The sequence below is a fragment of the Oxyura jamaicensis genome, chromosome 4 (genome assembly GCF_011077185.1).
Source record: "Oxyura jamaicensis isolate SHBP4307 breed ruddy duck chromosome 4, BPBGC_Ojam_1.0, whole genome shotgun sequence".
Taxonomy (NCBI): Eukaryota; Metazoa; Chordata; class Aves; order Anseriformes; family Anatidae; genus Oxyura; species Oxyura jamaicensis.
In genome coordinates this window covers 16,390,746-16,411,997 of record NC_048896.1, presented here as the reverse complement: position 1 = coordinate 16,411,997, position 21,252 = coordinate 16,390,746, and the positions used below count along the sequence as shown (strand labels likewise).

General features: G+C 48.6%; 1 protein-coding gene and 1 long non-coding RNA gene across 6 annotated transcripts in view; both read left to right on the top strand.

The window, feature by feature from the left end:
* Positions 1-12,356, top strand: part of NEXMIF (neurite extension and migration factor) — a 136,492-nt gene extending 124,136 nt beyond the window's left edge. For all 5 annotated transcript variants that reach the window (XM_035325144.1, XM_035325145.1, XM_035325143.1 and 2 more), the window contains 2 exons: positions 2,116-6,400; positions 7,120-12,356. In XM_035325144.1, coding sequence (XP_035181035.1) covers positions 2,116-6,400; positions 7,120-7,297 — 4,463 coding nt within the window. In that variant the 3' untranslated portion in view covers positions 7,298-12,356. The remainder of the gene's footprint in view (positions 1-2,115; positions 6,401-7,119) is intronic.
* Positions 12,357-12,892: 536 nt separating this feature from the next.
* LOC118166319 lies at positions 12,893-14,160 on the top strand. Its single transcript, XR_004750443.1, has 3 exons — positions 12,893-12,929; positions 13,360-13,492; positions 14,115-14,160. It is a non-coding gene; the product is annotated as an uncharacterized LOC118166319 (long non-coding RNA).
* The last annotated feature ends 7,092 nt before the right edge of the window (positions 14,161-21,252 follow it).

The window sequence follows — 21,252 nt, the reverse complement described above, 5'->3', positions numbered from 1 at the left end:
ATGGTTATTGAGTTAAACCTGAAAAAGGCTTTTTTGGTGCTCCAGTATTTGTCTTTTTTTTTTTTTTTTTTAACTGTGATCTTTTTGGAGTATTATTTGCTTTGGAGCTTCAGTTGATTATGCGCCTGATTTTAGGACAATGCAGCCCCTATAAAATCAAGCTTTGGCATTTGCATTTCACAAGAGTGAAGTTTACTTCTGTAACTAAAAAAAAAAACCCACCTGCAGACAGCTTATTTTATATTATAACGTCTCTGTGTATTGAATGCAGTTTTTTAGATTGATTTTGAGCTCTCCACCTCCCTCTTTCTTTGAGTCTTGCAGCATTCACAGATATTCTTTCATCCTCAAATTCTCCATGCTTCCTGTCAGCTCCAAGCTGATTTTTATTTTCTTCTGCTTCTAAAGTGGAAGTGCACTGGTTAATTTGTTTTGCTGCTTGAGGAAAAAGATACCACCTCTGCGTTTCTGATCTAAAAATGGTGGGAGGGACCCAAAATGAGCTTTATTTTGCTTTTTAACCCTTCTCGAGGAGGGAAACAGCACCGAATTCCAGCAGGTCAGTCTGTTCAAGCTGCATACAGGCACTGAACTGCATTTCTGCTTTGGTTTGTGTATGTTCAGAAGGTCGTTCAGAGCTTTTAGAAGTCTGGACGGCTCTGACTGTAGCGTGCACGTACTGGCTTAAGTCTTAAACGACAGCTCCGTCCCTGAGGCCTGCGGTAGAATATAACTTGGGGCAGCTTTTGGGATCAGATCTGGGGGTTTAGGGCAAGCCATGTCACAGCGGAGTGGCTCCATACCACATGGCTGGGTGCTCCTTTCCGTCTGTCCCAGATGGATGCGCTCAGGTGGCTTGGCACGCTGTCCTCCCGGTGGGATGGTGCTGTGGCAGCTGTCCTCGCAGGGTCCAGGCTCACCCTTGGGTAGGGTGGCTTTTGGAGCAAATGCCCTCGTCACAGAGGATTACAGGAGCTACGTAGGTGCCACATCGCTTCGCGTGCCCTGCTCTTGCAGCGGGCTGGTGCTTCAGTGCTTGTGCCCCCTGAATACCCATGGGGGATTCCCAAAATCCTCGTCGTGGGGCTGGGATGTGCTTCTCCACGCTTCCCAGTGCCACATCAGGTGGGGCTGCCCCTCTGCTGGCACTGAGCGGGGTCTCACCCCACCAACCTGGGGCTTCAGCAAAATGGTCAGCCAGGTAAGCTGTGTGCCGGGACAAAAGCAACAAAAGCTCAAGGCTGGCAGAGGTCTCTGCCTGTTCTGAATGCACACATTTGTGTGTTTTTATAACACAGAGGTAGCCGAGCATGTTCATGGATGAAAAGACATTGCATTTCCATGTCAAGGGTCATACCGTCCGCTGAGCCAGAAGTCGGATAAAGAATATTCATAATCTTACTCTGCCACAAAAGAGTGCTATGAGGCAAAGAAAATAAAAACCCTTAAATTAAAAAAAAAAAATCCTTACATTATGCAAAAGGCATTTGAAAGATGAGGAACAATGGGAAGAATTGCAAAATCAACAATAATTTTAATAATAATTGCCTTAAACTCTGTGTTTCCTCCTGCTTTCCGTCCGCATGGACGAGCGGGCTGCTGGTTTTTTAATCAGCTGTAACTTTGTGACCCTGCAGCAGCAGCGCAGCTCAGGTGTGTTTCAGCTGCAGGTGCTGCAGGAAGGATGTTTTGCTTCTTTAAGAATCTTATTTTTCTATTAATTTTGCAAATGTTAATGGGAACATTCTTATTAGACTTGTTTTGTTTTTTTAATAACCTTGTCAGATTTGAAAGGCAGTATCCAGGTAACGGTATGTATATTAGGAGGAAGGAACGGATGGTTTGGGTTTTTTAAACATAATCTTGTACCTCTTCCAACTGGCTGCGGGGGGCAGAGTGTTTACCTCGCTGGTTTTCGTACATCACAAAATTAATTAGCTGCACGAGTGGAAGATTGCGATCTTGCGGGGAGGAGCCTGCCGCCTTCCAGGCAGGCGGTGGGGAAGAGACGCCCCCAAAACCAGGGAGAATGGGAGCGGGGTGACGGGAACTGCGAGGTTTGTAAACTCTCCTTTTTTCTCTCTCCCTTTCCTCCCTCTCCTCCCGTCCCTCCAGAGCCACGCGCCCCAGATGGCGAGGAGAGGCCGTGTGGCGACGCCGCCGTCGCCTTCCCGGCCCTGACGGCAGCTCCGAAGGAACCCCAGGCGTGCCACCGCGCGCTGCCGCCCCTGCCTTCGAAGAAGCCCTGCTCACTGAGCCCGCCGTCCCCGCTGCGGCTCACCGATGTCCCCGAGCACGCTTCAGACGACTCCTCGGCCCACGCCATCTCCCTCACGTCCTGCGTGACGAAGGGCATGAGCTCCTGGTCGCTGCCGGGCGACTGCGAGAAGGCTCCCTTCAGCATGATGGAGCCCGGAGGCATGTCCGCCCTGACAGGGGACTGCCTCATGCAGCCGAGCCGGACCTGCCTGGGCTGCTTCATTGAATCAAAGGACGGCATTGATGCAGAGCCGGGAATAAGCTTGAAAGTGGGGGATATAAATAGGGATTATGACACCTGTTCGGTCTCTGATATAGGGATTCACTGCATGAGCACAGGAGAAACCATGAGATATGGGGATCAACTGCTTTCAGACCAGCTTTTAAGCTTCCCTATGCATAAATCGAGGGCAGCGGACAAAAGAGATGCAGAAAAATCTGACAGTGATTCAGAGGACCCCACTCAGAAAAATTATTACGAGGGATTACTATTAGACAAATGCAATGGTGAGGAACCCTTACTAACAAATCCCAGCCAGGAATGGGGCTATTTTGAATCCTTCATTAGCGAAAGTAAAATTGAGCTGCTTGACCTCTGCTCCAAAAATGAGCTTTCTGTAAATCTGTTTTCTGAGGAAGATGTGGATAATTACATGTTTGATGATGATGATTCGACCTTGGGAAGCGACGTCTGCTCCTTAAAGATCAGATACGAATCTTTCCAGGACAACGTGCGGGAGAAGACCACCGGACTACAAGAGGACGCCCAGTTCAACTTCTTCCCCAGCGTCTTTGGCAACTGCACCAAAAGGGACAGCAGGAGCACCCTGAAAAGGGGGCCCGGTGGTGCCACCGACCCTTCTCAATTCAAGTCTGAGGAAGGCATCATCTGGGGGGAGGAGGAGGAGGATGGCGAGGAAGAGGATGGCGAGGAGGAGGAGAAAGCTGCCTTAAATAAATCTTGCAACAGCACGGAGGTGGTGCAGTACGTGGGCTCCAAAAGGAGCCACTTCTTGGACTCTGTGAATTCCACGGAGGACTCTGGGGAGTTCAGCGACGACAGCACGTGCACAGAGTCCTCCTTCGATGTGCTGCGGGATATAAAGGACTGCAGCCGGTACCTGTCCCGGGACCACTCCAGCTCCTTCATCCAGCAGAACTACGGGCTGCGGGCGAAGAGGAAAGTGCGATACAGCGATGACTACTTGTATGATGTCGACTCCATCGAGAACGAGAAGATCCTTGATAAGAAGGAGTGGCTCCCGGACGGGCCCAAGGAGGAGGATGATGATGAGTGGTGCCCCAAGAAACGGCGAAAAGTCTCTCGCAAGGAGCCCCCCGTTATCATCAAGTACATCATCATTAACAGGTTTAAAGGGGAGAAGCATATGCTGGTGAAGCTCAGCAAAGTGGATGCCAATGAGACAACTGTTACCCTGAACGAGGAGCTGCTCAGCAAATACGAAAAGCTGGCCCCATTGAAGGGCTTCTGGCAAGAAAGGCAGCAGAGCCGGCTGGATTTGCTCAGATCGTCTCTCTACCACAAGCAGAATTTCTATCTTAACGGCTCAGATGCTTCGTTCCTCCCTCACCCACGGAAGCGAAAATGCAAGCTAGCAAACAGGCACAGGATTCAAAGAATTAAAGCCATTGAGCAGTCAGTGAACAAGCTGGGCTCTTGCTCCTCTGATCACAAGCAGCCTTGCAGCAGTAAGGAGGATGCAGGCCTGAAAGGGCTGCAGGCATTAGCCATCGCCACCCCCAGCTGTGCGAACGGATTACATGTAAATGACATCGCAGGCATCGCTGCCGTGAAATGCAAATCGCAGGAACGGGAATACAAGGGGACGGAGAGGAAAGTGCTCCGCAGGATCAAATTCAAAAGTGAAGCCAGGTTGAAATGCAAGAAAATCAAAGCTGCTACCAACATGACGGAGGGCTGCCCGGCTCTGGAAAACCAGGATTCTGCAGCACGGCTGAAGGACGAAAATGTTCCGTGTGCTTCAGACAGCTCCCATCTCCCGGAGTGCCATGAGGATAAGATTGCTAAAAATTCTGCTTTCCTACCATCCACCTCCTCTTCAGACAAGCCTCTGCCATCTGCTAATATCACCACCAATGTACCCCTGATCCCCGGAGGGTATCTGCAGACACTGTTAGATGCTTCGGATTTGTCGAGCAGCACCGGCATCTCGTACTTCACCCAGCACCCCTCCGAGCAGCAGCACCCGCTCCCCAGCATCGTCCCAGCAGACAAGCCGTTCGCCGGCCTGCAGCCATCGCAGAGCTGCGTGCTGTCCCCGCCGTCCGAGTCCGAGCTGCAGCAGTCCCCCGGCCACCTGGAGATGGAGCAGGGCAGCTTCGGCAGCGTGTGGCCGGCCAGCAAAGCTGCCGGCAGCAACCGGCAGGAATTCGCCGGAGAGCTGCGGGAGGCCGCGGCGCTGTCGGGAGAGTTCGGCGGTGCCGCGGGCGCTGACGGCCTCCCGGCCTCCGGCTACCCTCCGGTCAATCTGAATAGCAGCAAATTGCTCTACCAAAAAAATTACATGCCGGATAGCCAACAAGTGCAGTCTGATGATTCTTATCAGTCGTGTCATTTTAATAATGGAGAGGGGCGCTTTCATTTCCAGCGAGGTACACTAAGTACAGATGATGGCAGACTCATTAGTTTTGATTCAGTGGGTTCATTGTCAGTTAGTTCTAGCAATTACAGTTCTTTAAGTTTAAAGTCTTGCGAAAAGGACGGCGAGGATGATATTAATGACGATTTCTTGGCCCACTGCAGTCCCAAGTTAGTGATCCAGCAAAGCATAGATGAAATCACCCCTCTGAAGGAGTCCACGGACCTTTTAGACATTTCCAACTTCACACCTGATAAGTTCCGCCAGTCGTCGCTTTCGGAGATGTCCCCTCCGGACACTCCCAACCTTTCCCCACAGATAGCCGGCTCCGACACCAAACCCCTGGGCACCCTGAAGGGCTTCCCGGAGAGCACCCAGGCTGCTCTGAGCAGCTCCGAGAAGGTCAAGTGGAACTGCGGGGTCCTGCAGACCGAGGATCAGGCAGATAATGGGTTTACTTTAAATAATCACCAGTTTCAGTTCCATATGTTCAACGATGAAGATTCTGTCAGCCTTCTTGAAAAAAGTCCGTGCTTGTCAACATTTAATGAGCCATCTGGTCAAATTAGCACCAATAGCAAAGTGTCGAAATCTAAGAGGAAAAGTTCATCCAGCAAGAATGTGGGTACAAACCAAAGTTCTTCCCAGAAAACCACCAGGAAAAAATCTCCCAAAACCAACAAAGGCACCGAGAAGCCCCAAGGGAAGAACTCCAGGCAGGCACCCAGATCCACCAGGAAGGGGAAGAACGCGGCGGGCCTCAACGGCGAGAAGGCCCAAGCGGGCGGCAGCAGAGCCGTCAACCAGCTGGCCGGCCCGGCCTTGGCAGCCAACGGGCTTGCCGAGGGCGTTCAGCATTGCGGCCCGGCCGCTGGGAAGCTGGGCAAGCACAACGGCCTGGCCGGAGAGTGGGCGCTGGGGAAGGACGGCGGCGCGGGCTGGTCGGAAACAGGCCTGGGGAACACCACCGGCCTGCTGGATGACGATCAGAGGGAGTTCGAGGAGCCCTCCAACATCCTGTCCAACATCGCCTCGGGGATGGCGGACGTCCAGAGGTTCATGATGGCCTCCATCGAGCCCTTGTGGGGGCCCGTAGGCCACAACAGCGTGCCAGACATATTCCGGTCGCCCGAGTCGAACAGCCTGAAACTGAAAACCCTTAAAATTCTGGCAGGGACGCCCCAGGAGTCAAAGAAGAAGGCAAACGGCGGCTCGCCGGGAACGGCGAAGAACCACAAGTCGAACAACAAGGGCTCAAGCAAAAACGGCAAAGCTGCTGCCTGCGACCCTGGTCGCCCCAACTGTTCAACTGGGTACAATACAGACATTCACTCTCCCTTTTTTGATAAAAACTATAGTAACCTGAGCACTTTAGGCAATAATGGACCTACCCATAAAAAACTGTACCGTCATAAATCGAGTTCTAAATCACTGAGGGATGAGAACTGTAAAATAAAGCGAACAGACCGTGAACAGACCCATAAGGACCCACCTGTGACAGCTTCTTTTGAGAAACTGAGGTAATGCTGCACCAAACTGGCTGGAATGCCCCTTTAACTTTCCTACTACCTGCTAAGCCCGCTGTTCCTCATTTTTTCCTTCCTGAAAGCAAAAGTTGCATGAAAGAGACATTCCCCTTTTACAGTTTTTGTTGTTTTTTTTTTTTTTTTGTTGTTGTTGTTGTTCTTGTTTTTTGGGGGGGGTTTTTTTTTTTTAATTATTTTTTTATTCTTTTTTTTTTTTTTTTTTTTTTTAAATGCATGAAAATAATTATTACTTGCAAGCTACCTAAAAGAATGACCAATTTTCTGGCTTGGCTGGGGTTAAAAAAAAAAACTAACAAGGCTACTCTTTTCTGCTGTTTGGCTTCTTCAGTTTTTAATTACTTATTTATTGGGGGAAATACAAAACAAAATGATTACATGCTCTTTTTAATGATTTTGAAAAGGAAAGACTTTTTTTTGAACATTTTGTAAAAAATAAAACACAAAAAAGAGGTTATGCATCCAAAAGCCAAGATCTCTAAACTAAAGGCTCTTTAGTTTGAAAAATGAAAACTCATTCATAATTGAGCTTCATGTGGCAATTTTGAGTGCTTTCTAGCCCCCTCTGCTGTTTATCTCCTAACCTGCATCATAAAAGCTTCATCTCCTGTGTCAGAGTTTAGCGCATTTGATCCTGTCGTGGTGACTCCACACGAGCTAACTAAGATGGCATAAAATGTTTGGTTTTTCTGCAGGGAATCAGACTCCATTCTTCTTAAAGCAGAAACAACATTTTTGGTTTTTCCTGTATTTGAAGAAGAGACTCCCTTTTCTAGAAAAAAGACGTTTGATGTTTGTTTCTTTTTTCCGTTTGTTTTTTTCGTTTGTTTCTTTCGAAATATGCCTTGTGGTATGTTGAAATGTAAGTGCTGAAATGAAGAGTTTGAAATTGTGGGAATTTATTATTTGAAAGCGAACCTAATCTGGTATTCTCTGTGAAAGACTGTTTTAAAAGTCATACTGTTGTACAGTAGTTTATGCACTATTACCCACAACAACAAAAAATTGTGCCAAACTATGAACAAGTGACTGTATTGTATATATTTTTACTTCTCTATCAACATTGGGTTGTGAGTGTTTTCTGCAGCTATGCCTTTTGATTTTACTAGAAACATTCCAGTTAAGTACTAACCACCCCCTTTGAAAGCACCTGTAACTCACGATGAAAACAATATTGTTCACTTATACAACTTACCAAAAGTTTTATGGACATGACTAAAAGTGTGCCAAATTTACTTACCTCATTTCATGGATTCACCCTGTGGTTTAAAGCTCATAAAGGAAAAAAAAAAAAAAAAAAGAAAAAAAAAGGGAAAAAAAAAAAAAAGGAAAAAATACAAAGAAAAAAGGAACTTTGAAACTGATGCTGGGAAATGGTATTGTCCTCTCTTTAAAACCATGAGCAGAAAAACATAACGGTGAAATGTTGAGTTTCGTTATAGGAGAGAGTTGAAATGGTGGAGGAGTTCAGAAAACCACTCCAGGTAAGTCTGACAGGAACTCGAGTGTCTGCATCTAGAGACTACGAAACAGCTGCTTTTCAAGTGTCTGTTTTCTTAAAGCAAAACCTGTAGCTGAAGAGCATTTGAAATGCAAAGTTACATTGCTAATTCTTTGTATCTCAGTTTTATATATTTTATAATAACCTGGGATAAATTCTAAAATAGTTATAAAAATGGAACTAATATGTTTCATACATTTATTGCTATTTACTTTTACTTTGAGTAGTTTCTTAAATATTTTTGATGCAGAGCCTGTCAAAAGTGCTCTCATATCATAGCTTTGGTGTTTCCTAAATGTCTAACCTTGCGATGCCAATATAGTTTGAAATTTTGAAAGCAAAATCATTAGTTTTAAATACAGCTCTGAACCTTTCCTTTGATTCAGTTCGTAGTGTAAGGAAGAAACCAGAACTATTGGTGATCTCACCGATCAGGGCCGGATCATACATGACTGGACTTTATTAGACAGCGTTAAGTATTGAATGCTAAATGTATTATCAAAAGGCCTTATTTGTAACCCTACTCACCACACCCTCACCCTCCAGGAAATTAACAAAACAAAAAAAAATCATCTCTTTTCCTTGTGCAACTGAGAGCCTGTGCATTTTGCTGCTTACTTCTTATGAAACCTTGATATGCAAGAGACCTGCTAGCTGGGAGCTGCTGGGACCAGAGGGGTGTGAGGCTTGGACACACTTATGCAATAGGAAGGGGTGAGGACGAGGAGCCTTAATTCAGCCGGACAGATCGCTGCTGTGCCCGTGGGCGTAGAGGCGGTGTGTTTCAGAGGACACGGCTAGACTCGGTTCTCTGTACAAGGAGGTCGTTTCCAGCCCGTGCCAAAGGCAAAGCACCGGGAGTGGCTGAACAAGCGATGTAGGTTCACTTAGCAAAAATGCAGAGCAATTCTCATTGACCACTTGGAATCGAGACGGAGTCGCCAAGTGTCGAATTGGCATCAAAATGTTCCCAGCAGATTCTCAGATCTTGAGGGCCAGCAGTCCCGACGAGAGAGCATGGCCCAGTAATGCATTTTATTTAACAGGTGAAGCAGGCACGGCTGGGGCTGCCTGGAGCGAGTCGCTCCAGATGCGGCCGGTCCCTGGGTGGACTGGGAGATGCTCAGGATCTGGGAGACAAGCACTGTGCTGGGACTCCATCCCTGGGTGTTTGGCTTTCCTCCACCACACTGCTCTCCCTTACATCCCCCTGGAGCCGTCTTTTTCATCCACAGTGTCACCCAAGTTTACAAGTCCTGAATGTGTTCGTGTAGCCGGTTTCTGGGGAGCTCCTCCTGTGTGCCAAAGGGCGAGGGGCTGCTGGCTCCGCGGTTTGCGATCTGCACGCTGCTGCTCCTATGGAGACAGGTCAGGCCTGGAGCTGGGGCACGTCCATTCTTTTTGACCCAGAACCATCCTTTGAAAGCACATTTCCACTGGCCCATGCTGTGTTCTTCGTGCTGAACATTTTACCTATGTGGTCCATAAATCAGAAAATGATGAAGTACCTTGTACTGAAACAGATAGCAATATTTATTGCATTCGAGAAATGTGCAATAGGGCATGAATATAAGGCAGAAAACATATTGTATGTTGAAAACCCAGGAATAACCCGACTGCCGGACGTTTCAGGACACTGTTGGTCACAAATGCCAGCTGCCTTCCTTGTGTCTCTCCTCTCAGTCCTGCTGCTCCGATTTCTCTGCCATCACCGATTGTCATCCCACACCCTTCCCCAAAATTTCTGACCATGGAAATTTCAGAGACCCCCCCAGTCCCTCACAGAGCAACTCTGGCCTTTCTTCGTCTCTGCAGAAGTTATCCCCCTGCTGTCTGCTCTCAAACTACCAACAAAGGGTGACTACCTTGAGCCAAACATTGGTCATCCCCATTCGGCCCTTATCTCCACCTGCCTGTCACTACCTCAAGATTTTAATCACTTCCACTTTTGCCTCATTCCTTGCCATATAAGCTCGTTTTGTCCGTTTCCCTTTCTTGTCAGGATTGTTGAATTTTTGTTTCTCCCAGCCGCAGGGATGTCTCATCCTTCCCCTGCCCACCATCCAGCACCCCATGGGCTCCCCGTGCCGCCCCACGCTTACTTTGCCTTTTTCCCATCCCAAAATTCATCATCTTCTCCAATCCCGGTGCATGTCAGCCATCTTCTTGTCAGACTCCTGGCTGTTCAGGGTGATTAATTCAAGCCGCACAAAGATGTTGATTCTGCAGCATCCCTTAAGATGTCTTTTCTACTTGATCTCGCCCCACTCCTGCTGTAGAGGCATCGTGCGGAAGGACCCTGACGTGGTCGCGCTCTCCTCTCGAACTGCGCCGTGCTGGCACGCTGCAGTTGGGCGAGTTACAATCAGCAGCAAAATTAAAAAAACAACCGCCTGCAAAGGATGGTCGTGAAAACGGGCTGAGATCAGGCCAAGCCAGGGCAGTTTAACACGACCCTCCTTCGGGGAATGTGTAGCGAGGGCGACATCCTCCCAAAAGAAACCTTACGGCGAGCCGGCAGCAGCCAGCCCGACCCCGAAGGCCACAGTTTTGCTGGAGGTACTTGCATATAGAGGTTTTGTAAATAGAAAAATATCACTGATGGGGATTCAAGTAATCATTTGAAAAATAAAAATAAAAACTTGATCAGGTTTACATGTTGCTTTTTTATTTTTATTTTTAACATAAGAGTTGTTGGAGAATCACGGATTACGGACCAGGTTTAGCGAGGTATTTGGTGGAGGGAGGCGAGCGGTGCTGCGCAGCTCTGTCCCGAGAGGAAAGCTGGTTGCTTTATTTAATTTTATTTTTAAAAAACATTACAGCTCCAATGAGCCAGGAACCAAAATAGAGATGTTCTAAGCATTTTAATCCCATACCTGTCGGACCGTATTCTTTCAGTGAGGGCTCAACCTAGCAAAGCACTTGGGCAGGAGCGCCCGCTGCTGGGGCCACCGCTCGCCCAGGTGCTTTCCTGGAGCGCAGCCTGCCCCCGGCGCGAGCCGAGAGAAAACTCCATTGAAGTCAGTGTAAGTGAGAAGAGGATCAGGTGCATGGACTTCAGTCGGTGCAGGATCAGGCCCTTGGTCTTACTTTCTCAACTCGGTGTGTTGGACTTTGCCTATGCAGCTCCCAGGGAGTCCGGTGGAAGTTGCATGGTTCAAGGCGCTGACATCTATTTGAGAATGTGCCTCTTTATCTCTTCAGCGTGTAAAATAATGCAAAAAAATAATAATAATATATAGAATAAACAAAGTACAATGTCTGTGGTAGAAGCAAGGCTTTTCAAATCTGTTTCTCAGGTAAACAAGTGACACTAATGACAGTGGAGTAACAGCCATCTAAGGGAATTTGGATCTAGAAAAGGAGGATGCCCTCCATCCCGCAGGATACTTGGGTTGCCAGACACGTTTACTGAGCCTTTGAACACTTGGTGCAAAAGGAAACAAGAAATAAAATTTGTATTCACCGCTACCCTTCGATAGATAGGAAAAAAAAAAGTTTCAAAAGCACAAAGGGAAGACTTTAAAATAAAAGAAAAAAAAAAAAAAAGGAAAAAAAAAAAAGATTCCAGTTAAACTCCTTTTGTCTTTTACTCCCCGTGGGAAGCAGGGTAGGAACCGAAGGAGATGCTCTGTTTCGCTGCCCGCAGCGCTGGCTGTGGCCGTTCTGACTGCTGCCTACAGAGATTTGAATGTACTGCTCCTTGAGTTAACTTCCATAGAACTAGAGGCACCTCGCGAGTAAGTTGCTACTGTTTTATGGTGCTAAAGAAAACTTTTATCCCCCCTCGAGCATTTAAGGAATATTAAATGGCCCTTTTTATGAATGTAACATATCCATTTCTGTTTAACATTTTACACTGCAATTTTAACATGTTTGGAAATTATTTGCCTTTTTCTTTTAGAATAAGCTTTATAAATATTCTGTAGAGTCAATTGAAGTATAATTCTTAAGGATCACTCTAAGACGCCTACAAAATCTTGTATATTTTTAAGTGTGCCAATTTGTAAAATATTTTGTAAGTGTATATTTTTCTTAGAAAAGTGCTGTGAAGTGTTTGTATGTGTGAGGTTTCCCTTTTTTTGCACCTTCGGGTGTTAATAAAAGGATGTATACTTAAAAGTTTCTGGTTTTAAAAACCAAAATACAAAGAAAAAAATTAAACTTTTGTTGGGAATTTTGTAATAAAAAGAAATGTTGTGAAAGAGTGTAGTGATATTGTGTAAAGGAAACTGGAAAATTTGTGAGCGCTTTGCTGTTTTATAGATCCTCTTGTAAATTATTCTTGTAATATTTTTGGTTTTGTTGTTCTTGTTGCAAAGGTTTTAAATATTTGTGACTGACTCTGTATGGTGAAAATGTCATATTGTTAACTTGCTGAGTTTTGTTATATTGTTTATGGAATAAATAAAAAAATTTAAAATCTCATTTTAAGATCATGTATGAAGAAGAAATTAAAACTGCCGTTTATTGAATATTAGAAATCGTTTCTTTAAGCAAATTGCTGCCACCTGAAACAAGCAAGCGACAGTCCTACCGCCCCTCACACACGCGCTCCTGATTGCAGCCCTCCTGCTTAATTGGGCTCACATTAATTACTGTGAATTGCATTAGAGACGAGGGGTGTGACAGCGGATGGGAAGAAGTGGGAAAAGCACCCGTGTGGGTTTTGCTTCTCTGTCTCTGGCTTCTTCCAGTGAGAAGTGAGCGCTGGGGGCGCTGGGTTTTTGTCCCGGGGCAGCTGTTCTTGCAGGATGGGGACACCACGAGCTTGGTCTTCGGGGCCTCGTGGGGATTGGAGGTGACAAAGCATCGTTGTTCCTTTCCCGAGTGATGGGAACAGCGGGGCGAGGGCTCCCCGAGCACTCTGCCCGCAGAAAGCGGGGCACGGCGCCGTGGGGAGGGGGATCCTGGATCAGTGGTGCAAGGGCTGGAGAGCCGGCACGAATATTTTCCAAATCAACGCACCCCAGAGCCTGCTGCTGGGCTTCAGCTCCCGCTGTGGGTACGGAGAGGCCACCCGGTGAGTTGGGGACACAGCTGGGGATGTGCTGAGATGCTCCTGGGCACAGCAGTGAGCACCCACACAACGCTGGGCAGCCAAACCCAACCGCTCGCTGAAATGAAAAGGTTTTCTCCGTCTTCCCCAGCGCAAGGCAGCGGAGTTGCTCTCTCAGTTTCCAACCCCTAAGTCCCGATGGGACGGGCATTCCTTGGGAAATAGACAATTTCTCTGGTTTTCTCTTAGCAGCAGTTTCTCCTGCGTGGGGAGGGCAGCACTGGGGAACCTCACTGCTCCCGTCGCTGTCTGAGGCTGAAGCTGACAGTGCTTAGGCTGCTCCATGAAGTGACTGAGTTGCGTTAGGAGTTCCTTTGCTGCCTTCGCAGGCTGCTTTGCAGAGACTTTAATTTGTTGATTTTTTTTTATTAGCCTATCGGAGGTGCGATGTGAGCAGAACGAGTGCCCTAGTGAGCCTGCTGAGTATCTCGGGAGCGAATCGCGTTTGTGAAGCTGCATCCAACTGGGCTGAGGCACGGGGCGCTGCTCGAGGCAGGATTGCCAGGTAAGGGCTTTGGGGAGCCCGGAGCGACGCTGCAGAGCAACACCCAGTGCCCGCTGCCACGTCCCTGCTGTGGGGACCACAGGGCTTGGTGTGGGGAGGGTGGCACGGCCACGGGAGGGTGGCCGGGCCACGCAGATGGGCCAGCGGGGCAGCTTGGGGCTCAGCCCGGACAGGAGGCTCGCTTCTGGAGCTGCCTTTTTTTTGCTGTGCGGATCCCTCTGGAGTTAGAGCAGGGTGAGAGCAGAGGCGGGCACGGAGCGGATGGGGACGGGCAGTGGAACCACAGCACCGCGCTGAGCAGGAGACAAACTGCCCGGCTGCGAAGGGCAGACGAGGGTTAAAATCGCCGCCACTTGCGCTGCTCGGCCCCAGCTTTGCAGCCTTTTAAAGGCAAGGGTTTTGTCATGGCAGCGCTCCTTCCAGCAGAGAGCTTCCCATGTATAAAAATAAATAAATAAAATACGGTGAAAGCTACCCTATAAAATAAGGCACCCACTAACTGCGCACACTCCAGATCTTTGACCCAAATAAAAGAAATTTAATTACGCAGCAGAGCCTGAGTAATGTTACAGAAAGGACCCTGCTAAAGCACTTATCTACTGCATTTATTTCATGTGCACAGAGCTAGAATTAAAGTGCTGATAGCTGCGGGGCGAACCAACTGCAAGAGGTAGCTTTTGGCTAATATCAGCCCTAGCCCAGCTCTGCGGGGGTACCAGGCAAAGCCCCCGAGCTTCGCTGGACCCAGCCCCAGCCCGATGGGTTTTCACACACCGTAAATCGCGGGTGGGAGCGGCCAGAAAGGGGCCTTGTGGGGTTGGTGTCAGTGAAGGGATGCGGGGAAATGGACGGGGTTTTGGTGGGACTACACCCATGGAAGCCTTGCCCAGGAACATACTTTGTGCTGCACCAGTTCAATAAAGCACTTAAACACACACTTTATCTTAAGCATGTTAGAGATTATATCCCTCTTTAGCAAAGCGTTTAAGTGTGTGCTTAATTTAAGGATTTAATTAAGGATTTTAATTGTAGACTTCAGTATGTGCTTACCTGCTTGGCTGAATATGGCGAGATTACTCCATGCTGAAGATTTCTACGTACAGTAAATGGCTAATTCCTCCAGAACGAAGACGCTGCACTGCTCTTGAACAAAGCAGCTAAAATATAAATAGGAAAAAGGCGAGAGACAGTCAGCTTGATTCCTCCAGGTGAAAGCATTATCCATGACCAAAGCTGAGCTGATTAAAATCTAATATAATTAGTTTTCACCTCTAAAGTGCCATTACAGATCAATAGAACAGGGTACCTTAAAAATGAGTCTCCAGCTCATAAGCTTTAATTACACGAAAGGAAGGATTCACACGAGAAAGGAGATGGAGACCTTGAAATGTAAATGGCCACCAAATAATAGGCTGTGAGGCCATTTCTCCAATCATTAGTGGTTTAGGCTGATTTCCTAAGGAAAGAGAGCTCCAGCAATTGCATCATCAGCCTGCCTTTGGGTCATTTCCACGGTGTTTGAATCCCGTGATAAATTTCACTTAATTGGGGGAGGGGAAAAAAAGGTTTCCAATGATCCCGAGCTTCTGCAGGAGCATCGGCAGCTGCTGGTACAGGGCCAGAGGCTGAGTGTGGATGCTGCCACATTGCCACGGAGCCGAAACTTGGCTTCTGCACCTCCTGCATCGCTGCTGGCCTAGGATGCTCCGGGTCCCAGGGGCCCAAATTGTCTGCTGTGGTGTTTATTTTATTGCTTGCGTGGTCTAAATGTGTGGAAGCGATACTGGTCTGAACCGTAGGAGTCACTGTGCTTCGCTGCAAAATGCAGCGAAACGTCTGTGTGTTGTTTCTTTGCCTTTTTTTTTTTTCTTCATCTAGGGAGCGTAAAATGACAAAAACCTGAAGTTACGCAGTCAGTGACGCGTGAAGACGTGGTAGCTGCCTGCAAGGGAGAGAGAAGTGCTCGCAAATGGGAGCGAAGGAGCTGAGACTCAGAATGGTTGGAGGAAATTCAGGAAAAGGCCTACCTGGTTGCAAGGCAAGGAATGTGTTTTGCCAGTGCTTGGTGGTATTCTTCACCGTAATGTCTCCCAGGCAGTACGAGTTGTTACGTCCCTATGGCGCCAGGGTCCTGGGTGTGAGGGCGCAATTGTGGTGGTCAGATTCTTCCTCTTCTCTTTTGGTTTCATTATCGGTCAAGCTGCAAAATCATTATTATTCCCTTTTCATTATATCCCTCCCCCCAGCTCTCACCACTTTCTTACCACCTAAGTACTTCTTTCTCAAACACTCCCCTCCGTCTGCCTGTGCTGCCGTCTCTGCAGAGCGTCCTTCTGATTCCTTCCGAGAGAAAGGAACTACACCTGCGACCTCCCTCCTCCCCTGGCTCCCTGCAAACCCCACTGTCCTCTGCTAACCCTTCTCTTGGGGCTCCCCATGCCACCCCAAGTCCTCCTTTCCTTCCCGCCCTTCTCCAGGAGCTGCAGCCACCATCCCAAGCCCTGGGATGGCAGCCAAGACTCGGTGTCTCACCGAGCCCACTGCTTTCTGCCATGTGTTGATGTTTCTCCTCTCCAGCTCTGCTCGAGAGCATCTCCAGCCCAGCAGGACCTGCCGAGGACTGCCTGCTCTCCACCTCATTATCCTCAAGCAGGTCTTGCGTGAAATCCTGCAGCCACACCAGCGCTGAGCTGGGATGCCCCCTGGGCTGGGGCAGCAGGGCTTTGTGGTCTGCATGGTGACCATCAGCTGCAGGAACCTTCAGCCTCGTGGCTGAACACGGCCCTTGGAAATGAGAGTGGAAGATCGGACGCTGGGTAACAACTCATTTTATAATTCCAGCAGGAAAGAGGAGCGCTTCCTGCTCCGCTAGGCTGTAAGGACAGCCTTGAGGAGAAGCCCACGTGTTCTCGAGAAAGGCTGAAATCCAGGCCTTGGTGCTTTGCATGACTGCCATCAGAATTCAGTTCTAGGCTGCGGGATTGCGCAGGATCAGGCTCCTGCCTCTCAACGGAGATAACAGCAGGGGTGCGTGGCTCTGCAGGCAGCAAAACCCAGTAGCAAGAAGTACCTGCGGGATGAGACCTCCGCAGCACACAAAATGCTACAGCTAGGCCGTGCGGCAGAAGTGGCTCAGGAGGGGTGGCCGCAGGCTGGCAGAGCGGGGACACTGGTAGCGGGGAGCCAGCCAGACCGAGCGCCGCGTCCTGCTGCCTGAAAACGCAGCACAGGTTATTGCAGTGGCAGGCAGCAATCGTCGGAGCGAGCTGGCTTTGCCTGCCAAAGCACCTCCACTTCAGAGAGTCCCTCGGCATCGCTGAGCGTGCCTTTGGATGATGACCTAGAACATCATCTCCTCGCTCCTTGCACATCTCCCATCTTCTCTGAGAGGAGGCGAAAGAGAAACCGATGGCGCTTAGGAAGTGGAAATAGAAAAGACATCTTCACATGACCAGGACCCCTCATGCCTTACGCTGTGCGATGTGGTGCGAGCATTGAAACCTCTTCCTGGTGTGCAGGGCCGCGATGGACGTGCTCCTGTCTCAGCACTCCACCTGCACAGACAGAAGAAAATCTGCGCAGTGTCAGGCGCAGGAGCTGCAGACCGGGAGATGACTCAATCTAATTTCATCCGGTAGTGAGCACTGGTGCACCTGCACGAGGAGCAGCACGTTATCACACCCTGTGCTCAGCCACCTCTATGTATTTGGTCTTCGTAGCCTTCGGTACGTCATGTTATTTATCCTTTCACCTAATGTATTTGGAGCAACTTGCTAGCAACGTGCAGCCCTATTTATCCTTCTGGGGACAACAATAGCAGGAATAAATGTTAAACCAAAGGAAGGATTAAAAAAAATAGCAGCTCTATTTGTGCTATGCCGAGATGCGTTTCTTGGCAGCCCTAGAGATTCAACAGTCTGGTATTTATCACGATGAAACGCAGAAATGTCTGATGGTTGCATGAAGGGAAGTGAAGAGACTGAGCGCACGCTGCAGGCTGAGAGATAAGGGTACGTGTTGGTGGCAGGCAGCTGCTGTATGTCGAGTCGGCTGCCAGGGGCAAGGATCAGCGGCGGTGATCGGCAGCTGTTGGAGGTCAAGCCCCACGGTGTGGACGTAGCCGCGGGGATTTCTGCCTCCCGGGGAGACCAAAGGGCAGCCTCGGCTGTGGCTGCTAGTGGAAAATCTCCCTGAGAGCTGGATCTCGGGGTTGTCCTGAGCAGCTGCCACAGTGTCCTGAGAAGCGATGCTGTGAGCCTGCAATGAAGCATCAGCCTTTGTGCACGAGTGCGCCTGTGCATGAGGGATTTGCACGTGAAGCTGTCATGACGCTCGGTGCCTGGGCCACGGCTATGGACAACGTCCTCAGAGGTCCAGGCCAAGGAGATAACGTTCATTACCCTGTACAGAGGGAGGGAGATAAGCAGTCTTCAAGCGGTTGCATCCCAGTGATGGAAGTCCCTCGTCTCCCAGTGCTCCCAGTTATTTACAGGAGCACAAAGCTGAAGGAATGCACGATCCCTCTATTTTGGCTTCGGTTTGTCCTTTTACGCTACAGAGTGTTTGGCGCAAGATTCAAGGGCCTAATGAACTGCCTCCTAGAGCTGGCATTTCCTAAAGACAACCCAATAAAACACGGACGTGCCGCTTATCGTATGCATCTTGTAGGCTCACATAGGTGGCAGCACGAGCCTTCGCCTGGCAAATTCCTCTGACGACTACTTTCCCTGTCCTTTCTGGCCTGGATAAAACCACCAGCCTTTAGGAGCAACGATCACCTCTCAGGCAGCTGGGATCCAGGAGTTACGCTGGTAGCAGGCAGGCCCTGTCACTCCACAGCACCTAGGGCATCAGAAGCAATTAGAAAAATGAGAATTGATTAGAAGAATGTAATAATCATTCAACTAGCTGGGAAAAAAAAAATAAAAAATAAAAGATTGTATCATTGATATACCCGAAAGAATAACATTTACTCTCTGATAAGCATTATGGAACCCACAGAAGTAAGCCTGAAACCTCAAGGACTTAGACCATAAATGATTTAATTCTGAAGAACAAGAAAACAGTATGTTGAAAAATCAATCCAAGAGGCTAAGAAAGTGAGAAGTGGGCAGGGGAAGGGTTTCTGTCTCCAGTCTTGGCCCAAGCTAAGAGCCAAGTATCCCTCTGGCCCCCACGCCTGCCTTTTCATAGCAGTTTTCCTTCCCAGCTCATCACTCACCTGGCCATGCCACGGCTCCAGAGGCTCGTGTCCTGGTGAAGCGGAGCACCTCCATTTCCAGGTGGGTTTTCCCTACAGGTAGGACGCCTCTGGGATGTCAGAGCTCATAGCTTCTGGCTTCTCGTTGCTCTAAGAGGGGACAAGGAGGACAGGTTCATTGATCTTTGTAAAGCATTCAGTGATTGCCTCACTCTTCTTTCAAGTTCAGGATGTCCCTGATGCACAACACACACATCAAACCCTGCCCGCAACACAGTAATTAAGCGGCTCTGCTAACGGGGTGTGAGAGGGTGTGCCTGACTGCAACTCATCCAGGATTGTCTTCTGCAGTCCCAGGCCCTCCGACGTGCTTCTCCCGCCTTTCTCTGAATTTCTTTCTGCATCAATTTCAGCTGGCCCTGGGATTATTTGAAACGTGGCCTTGGGGGACTTGTTCAGCGGCACCGCCACCACAGGTGACTTCGCATTTCAAACCGAAGCATTTCACTCCTGTCTGTCTGGACACAGGAGCTGCTCAGCACTGCTTCATTAGGCAAGTTATTTTTAAATTCCCAGAAAGAGCAAAACATTGAGAGAGGAATTACCATTTGCTTTTGAAACAGCTGCAGAAAGGATGAGGCACAAGCCCTCTGTGCGTCCCCCCTGCTACTCGTGTGATTAACCAGATGGCAGAGCCGAGAGTCACCCACTCGCGCTCGCACGACGCGTGGGATGTTAGAAATTGCACCTGAATTGAGTGAGGATGAGTGAGGGACCTCCAAAAGTGTGGTTTTGATGTGAATAAGAGGGCGACCATCAACACTGAGTAGGAAAATGTCTGAAAGATTTCTTTCCACCCCCGCCCCACCTCGTGTTTCCACTTTTTTCTTTCTCTCCTTTTTCCCGTAAGAACTTTGATAATGAGCACTTAAGAAAACCACCACTCTAGTTTATCAACACAAATGAATGAAAAGAGAAAATAAAACCTGCCCACGGCCCTCATTCCCCTAAACAACAGCAAAACCCAGCAGGCACCCGCTGCTTTCGAAACGCCGAGGGACAGCAATAAGCTGACGGTACTTGGAGGAGCCCTTGCATCATAACACGCTTAAGTTTCTCGGTGGCTGACAAGGCTCTTACAGCACGGCGTTAGAGCCAAAGGCCAGCAATAAAGCTGTTCTGGTTTGTTTGTTTGTTTGTTTGTGCATGCTGATTGCCCCACAGCTTGTGCTGCTCAGAGCAGCTACGGCTCATGCTGAAAAAGTTACGCAGGTGGAAAAAAAAGTGTTGGAAAGCTGTAGCCAGCTACAAAGACGGCCCAAATCTAAAAAAGGAGGTGAGAGGACTGGAAATGACCTTCTCTGGTACTTGGGAGCACGCACTTATCATTAAATATTTCCAGTGGTGGGCACTGGCGTCGCAGGAAAATGGTGGGGGGGTTGTTTCAGTGGACAGCCTTCCCCACTGCTGGAAACATTCCAGCATGCAGCAACCTGGTGCTGCTGTCCAGCTAAGAACCCTTTAGTGTTACATCTGTCACATACATTCCTACAGACTGCGTTTAAAGTGTCCTTTAACCTTTGATTTCTTAATGAACCATGTTCCTTGGGTGTTTCTCATAAAGATGTGCTGTCCAGCCCTCCGGGGAGCCTTCCTCCAGCCCTCTCCGTGAAGAGGTTGCAGGATCTCAGCAGCAATGCCTGCAACAGAGGTAATAAAACCTCCCTCGTCTTCCTTGGTGTCCTCTCCTTTTGGCTTCCAGGGAAGTGTTAGCTCCTCTTGTCACAGCATCTCATTAGGAGCTCGTGCTCAGCTGATTATTTCTCTTCTGAATCACTGTTTTCTACGACTTTGCCTCCCACCCCGCAGTCCAGCTGCCGCTCTATTCTTAGGCGGACGACTTTACATCTGGTGGTGCTGAAAAACATGTTGTTTGCTTAGGCTCCGCTCATTAAGTGATTCAGATTAGGTTTTGTAGCGGCGACCTGCCCCTAACTTTGTACATCTGCAGATCACCAGTAATGATTTTGTATTTTCTGTTAGGTCACTGATCACACATTAAGTGGTGCGGGGTCGAGAACCGACAGAAGGGAACCGTGCCGTGTTCAGCCATGAGTCTGCACTCTGAGACCCATCAGTTAGCTTTCAGTCCAATTAATATTTGTAATGTTGACTTCGATCGTTCCTCTTTCTCAATCAAAATATTACGAAAGACGAGATCAGATGTCTTACCAAGGTTTATTGTATCAGCACCACTGCTTGACAAGTACGGTATTAAGAAAGGTATCTGGTTAACTTGGCCAAGCCTACTTTTCATGAAGTTACAGCAGTACCATCCTGAAATGGTTTGTTAGCGAGGCCTCTTATCAGCCCTACGTTATTTTGCTTGGAGTGGCTATCAGTACGGTGGGGATACACCACGTTTACTTAAATAAAGGCCAAACTTCCCCCCACAGGCCTCTGCTTCATTGCAAGGTGTGATATCTCCCCCTTGTCTTTTGCAGACTTGTTCTACCTGGCTGGGAACAAAGGAGCTGGGATGTGGCAGGATGGTACCTGA